This window comes from Xenopus tropicalis, chromosome 2 (genome assembly GCF_000004195.4).
Source record: "Xenopus tropicalis strain Nigerian chromosome 2, UCB_Xtro_10.0, whole genome shotgun sequence".
In the NCBI taxonomy this organism is placed as follows: Eukaryota; Metazoa; Chordata; class Amphibia; order Anura; family Pipidae; genus Xenopus; species Xenopus tropicalis.
The window spans coordinates 109,015,271-109,021,270 of NC_030678.2; the positions used below are offsets into that span (position 1 = coordinate 109,015,271).

Genomic DNA, 6,000 nt, shown 5'->3' on the forward strand with positions numbered 1-6,000 from the left:
GGGTGTGTCTTATATTCCGGAGCGTCTTATAGGGTGAAAAATACAGTATATGAATATAAAACACTTCAAGGATACAGTGTTAGGGCACTGTATCTATGGCAATTGTGAAGCCTCCATTATGAAAAAACTAATTGACTAAGGTTTCTTTTACCAAATTCTCAGTTCAGTATTATAAAAGCTCAACTTTTTAAAGAAGCCTGTTTTACAGTTAAACCTCTTCTCTGCTTTACTGTTGTTTCACACATGAAACCTTCAGAATGTATGTTTCAGCAGCAGGTGCAACACAGCAAGAAACACAAAGACATATAACTGAAGTAATGCTATTGATCTATATTTCAGGATCTAAAAACAATAAAACCAAGCAACCCTTCAGTACTCTCCACTTGTTTCTGATCATTTTACAACCCCCAATTACTCCCTGTGTTTCCTCCTATTCCAGTAAACCAGAGTTTCCTAAACTAGGAGCTACTAGGAGCCAAAACATAAGAAAAAGTATGAGTTCAGGTTACTTATAGTTAATAATGGTGAAACTTTGCTTAAATACGTATTTTCTGTTTGGATATGCATACCTATACAAATATATATATATATTGTTTTTAAGATAGGGGTGCCTGAAATGTAAAAATGCAATAAAGAAACCTCAACCAAACAATCTAAGATGAACCTTTTAGCTTAGCCAGTAAAGGTCTATGTGAAAACCACATTGATGTTTATGTATGACCTATAGAGTGGCCCAGCCCTTTGCAAATGACAATTTACATAGGAGGGAGAACATACTTGGCATTTATAATGTATGTATAACTATCGACCTGAAACAGTAAAAAACTGAAATGGACACATGAGTACAAGCTGGTATAAAACGGAGGGCTATACTCATATGAGCTTACAAACTAAAAGGTTTGATTCCTTACTTAAGATTGACTTGCAGTCTCTATCTACTTTACCCCTTGAGGTCTATAAAAGTCAGGATGTCAAACCCAAGTCTACTACAAGGAGAACCTTAGAGATTTCCTCTGGAGTCAAGGAGGCTGTTAGAATTCACATAGATATGCATGTTGCATCCTCTGCCAAACCTCAATGTCTGCTCCCACAAAGCCTTTTTCAAAAATGATAATGTAAAGTACAGGATCATGAATGACCTTAAAAAAAAGCAATATCTGCACATGCAATATGCATTAACAGCATCTTAATGAAGTCATGGTGCTTAATATTCTGTTTACAAGAACCTAACGCTACATAGTGATCAAGGCTACACAGTAGCCTATATATTTTTACAATAACCTCTATATATAGCCAGCACTGTGCTCTATCTGCACTGTATCTGCACTATGTTTCTAAATCTAAACAGACCTAAATGTTACCAGCATCACAATGACAGCTTTTACATCTGGGGCTGTGCATATGGGCCATTCAACAGATCTTCCAAAACCTTTATACGTAGATTTTGCAATCAACATAACATATTTATAAGCACTACTACAGACAATTTGTAATTAAATAAGACACCAAGCAATTACAGTATGCATTCATCAAATATTGTTGGAACTTCTGTTCAAGAGTTACTATTGAATTCATTCCCTGACTATATAAATAGGACCCCTTTGCACAATCCTTGTAGAACCTAAACACAATTAGAGGATGCATTAATTTGTTCTGAACAGCATGATAAGGCTGGATGTTACTATGTGATGGTAGCTATGCAAATGCAGACTCATAGAGAAGGATGCTGCTTTGAGCCATAGAGTGAAAATATACAGCTGTGTCCATTACAAGCAATATATATAGATATGATGTTCAACTGTAAATCACAGAATTCTTCTTTCTATGGGATTTTGGGAATAGAAGTTCAACATCTAAGTGGTTACAGTTTGCCAATTAGACAATAATATAATTATCATGGTTCTAAACTATACATAAGATCAGTAATTCAATATCATATATAGCCAATTTATATCACAGATAAATTATGGTTCAGTTAATAATGTCTTGTTTCATATATTGTAACATATTTGCATTCTTAATAATTTGAAACACACACCAAAATATAAACAAGCAGGAACTAACTAAAATTCAGGGCTATGATAATCTGAATCAGCAATGTGTATTTTTGCAACTGTTTTATTAGAAGGAAGAGCTCTAAAAGGACCCAAACAGAACCACCTGTCTGTGCCACATTGCCAGGAAGCAAGAAGACTGCAGCCCTCCTCTTTTAACATCACTCAGAAACAAAAGGAAGAACATTGGCAGTCATGGATTTCATACACGTCTGAACAGCAAAAGACAACTAATTGTTCATCAAACTCAGAAAAGCTGATTGACAGTATGCCATGTGTAATGACAAAATGCTGTCTTATTTGTAACCACAGTTTCTTCCCTGCATTCTTTATCGCAATAAACATTTCCATTGTGGGGCTTTAAATGCAAATATCAATATGCTTAGAAGAGGCGTTGATTTTACTGTGTCACAGCTCTGCTACTTTTTTTTCCATATAAGAATAGGTAACAGATATGTAGTTATATACTATAGCTTTGTGAAATGGGTGCATAAATATATATTTATATACACACAACAAAAACATCTCAGTTAGCTTTAGCAGAATAGAAAGTGTGAAATGTTCCCATTGCTATAATTATTATACACCACTGGTACACACATCTCTGGCTGACAAAAGGTATATGTGCTTTCTTTACTTTTCATACAAAATAACACCTTGGTCCTTATATATAGAATGTACTAGATTAAAAAAACATACAATTTGAGATGGAATACCTGCAAAAACTGTGCATTACTATCTACTAACCCAGGAACAGCCAATAAATATTGGAAGCTTATGGTAAGTAGGAATTAGATTTTTATCATATACACAAGATTTTTAACATATACAGCAAGAAAACTGCAAGAAGTGTGTTTATGGCTCCATCACAAGCTCTTCCAATATAAAATGCCCCACTCAAACTTTCCATTGCCATTATTGGGGCAATAAACACTGCTACTGGCCATTACTTACAAGAGACAAGGTGTAAGGGGGTGCCCAGTATGTGGCTCTCTTTGTTTAAATACAACTTAAAGCACCTGGGACTATAGGGAATTGAAGGCCACATGTTAGATAAATCTTTAGAGGTCCTGGGCAGTCCATAACAGGTGCAGGCAAACTACTACCATCCCAGGTAAAGTAATAGTGGCACAATTATCCGTTCTGCTAAGCAAAGCTCAGTAACCTGTACCCACCTTTGCCAGCATGAGGGCATTTTGGCTGGCAGTTGCCAGATCCCTCAGGCTGCTGGTGCAGGAGGCATTGGCTGTGTGGGCGGCCGAGCACCCCGGGCTGCCACAGTTGCTGCTGTGATTGTTGCTGTTGTTGCTGCTACCATGCTGTCCAGTCGCCGTTGGGCTGCCTGTAGGGCTACCCCGAGGTCTCTGGCGGATGCCATCTAGCAGCCTGACCAGCAGGATATTGGCTGGCAGATCATCCACCCCACACTCCACAAGGATGCGACACTCCGGGCAGCGCAGCTCGTTCCTGGAGCTGACAATGCTGTGCAGGCAGCGGCGGCAGAAGGTATGTTGGCATGGTAGTACTCGGGCACTGGTATCCAGCCTCTCCAGGCACACGGAGCACTCCAACAGATCCAACAGCGACGACTCGTCCATCTCTCCACCGCCACCACCACCGCTTCCCCCTTCCCTTCGGCCTCTCCGTTCCCTTCTCCGCTCCTCTTCCTCCCCTCTGGATGCCTTCTGGGCTCCTTTAGAGGTGCACAGCCAGGATGCCCCGAGGAGCATCTAGAATGGCAGTCTGGGTAAAACACCCAGCACAGGATCTAAACAAGAGTTGCAATTGGGCACCGACCCATCAAAGTCCAGAACCAGTTTGGCTAGAATGGCACCAGCAGCAGTAGCCAAGATCCCGTTCCTCAAGTCCACTTATCCCATTAGTAGCCCGGGAACTTTCACACATGAAATGTTCCAAATGAAGGGGAAACCATGAAAGACAATGCCCCGTGTGCCAAGATGCCAGTAGGTGGCTAGCTGCCAAATCCTTTGCTGCTGGCAGTGGCTCAAGGAGCCGAGGAGATAATGCCTGGGAATGTCATTTCATCCTGGTGCTGCTCAGGGAAACGGGCACATTATAAAGTCTCTGCAAAGATGTCAGGGGCAGTCCATTATACCCACGGCAGGGGTATGTGCGAGGGAGCCCAGCAATCCCACTACAGTGACTTCTTCCTATGAACTGTCCCTCACCCCTTCGCCTGCCAGCGATGCCTGTTCCATAGCGAGCAGTGTAACCTGATCAGACTCAGCCCCCCAGTAAGGGAGGGAGGAGCAGCAGTCAATCTTTCCTCTGCCTCTATAATGTGCTGTGTGAGCGGCAATGTGTGTGCCCTTTACCACTGGCAAGTCTGGCAGGCGGGGCACTACCAACCAGGGCACTTGGAGCTGTTGGGAAATATGAAACAAGCCAGTCAGATATTTTCCCCTAACCCCGTATTACAGGAAATCAATGAAGGACGTGCATTGGCAACTGGGGGACAGATAACAATTTCCAATACAGTGTTGAGAATTGCAGTTCAAAAACTGCAGAAGGGCGCCAGCAGTTGTATCTCCAATAAAATGAAGAGCCAAAGGAGTCAATATATAATAAAAATGGCATGGTTAACATGTTTATAGTGCTGCCATATTACACAGGGCTTGGCAATGCTTCTCATCAGGAGAACCTGCAACCCCCCATACACAGGGCCCATGTAAGATATAAGGCCAAAGCCTTATATTATGTTATATTGCATTTTGACTGGGTTTTATAGAAAAAATTTTTTGGGAGATTCAAAACAATCCCTCCTGTCAGTGTGCAGCACCTCTTTCTCAAGGACTGCAGTGAAGGCTTATTTCATGTAATAGGACAATATGTCCACCCCTCTAAGTATGCTGAAGCACAACTACCATAAACACAGCTGCAACTGCCCTGGGAACTGCTCTTGGTGGGGCACTTATATGCAGTATGCACAACATTATATTTATTTTCTGGGGTTACATTACATGAATGGGATTATGTGGAACGTCAAGATATGATATAGTGGGTTACAATTTATGTCAGGGCTGTCCATATTACAGCTTCTAGATGTTTTGAACTTCAGTTCCCAGAATCCTCTGACAGCCAAAAGCTGTTTAGTTATTACATGATATCAATGACAGCTTGGGAAGTGCACTGGGTTTTAATTTACTACTGGACCTTACTACAAAGTAAGGACAGTCCTGGGCTGTGGAGGTGACTTGTGCAAAGCACTGGCAGTCTCACTGACTTCCCAAACACAGCTGCTCTTATTCCATGTTACTAATTTGGTCTCCACGGAGCCCGTCTCGTAGCTCTCTGATTCTATCAGGCCTTTCACTCCCATTTCTCTTGCTCAGGTTTCATTTCTGTTTCTAGACCACTTGCCCAAGTGAGAAGGCCATGTGCAGCTCAAGAAGAACATCCCAGGACAAGGGGGGACAGCTGGGGAAGTTTGGGAAAAGCTGTAAACACTTGAGCTGAGTTGTTCCAAAAGAAAACAGAATCCTTTCATTTGTACTGGCTCGCCCTCTAGAGGGGAATGTATTATCATCACATGGCTGCAACTCATCTGTTTAACCCTTTTAAGGGCTACTGGAATCAGCTCTTACAATGGAAAAATAAGTGAAGAGCAAGCCAGGTAAACTGTATTGGAAGATTCTATTAATGCTTTTAAGTGTAGCTTGGATGATTTCTTGAACAAGCACAATATCCAAGGCTATTGTAATCTTACAATAGGCACTTGTATATATGGTTTTAATATGTAAGTGTATAGATAGATCTTTACGGTTTTAATATGTGAGTGTAGAGATAGATCTTTACGGTTTTAATATGTGAGTGTAGAGATAGATCTTTACAAGTATGTTTATATATGTGCACTTGTGTTTGGTTAGAGTGGTTGAAAATGAACTTTGGTCCTTTTTCAATCCAACATAACTATTTAACTATGTAA

The 6,000-nt window shown here is 41.0% G+C and overlaps 1 protein-coding gene across 2 annotated transcripts in view; it reads right to left on the minus strand.

Moving 5' to 3' along the window:
- sh3rf3 (SH3 domain containing ring finger 3) overlaps nt 1-5,548 on the minus strand; it is a 229,431-nt gene extending 223,883 nt beyond the window's left edge. For both annotated transcript variants that reach the window (XM_031897003.1, XM_002937660.5), the window contains exon 1: nt 3,230-5,548. In XM_031897003.1, the coding sequence (XP_031752863.1) occupies nt 3,230-3,784 (555 nt within the window). In that variant the 5' untranslated portion in view covers nt 3,785-5,548. The remainder of the gene's footprint in view (nt 1-3,229) is intronic.
- Between the last annotated feature and the right edge of the window lie 452 nt (nt 5,549-6,000).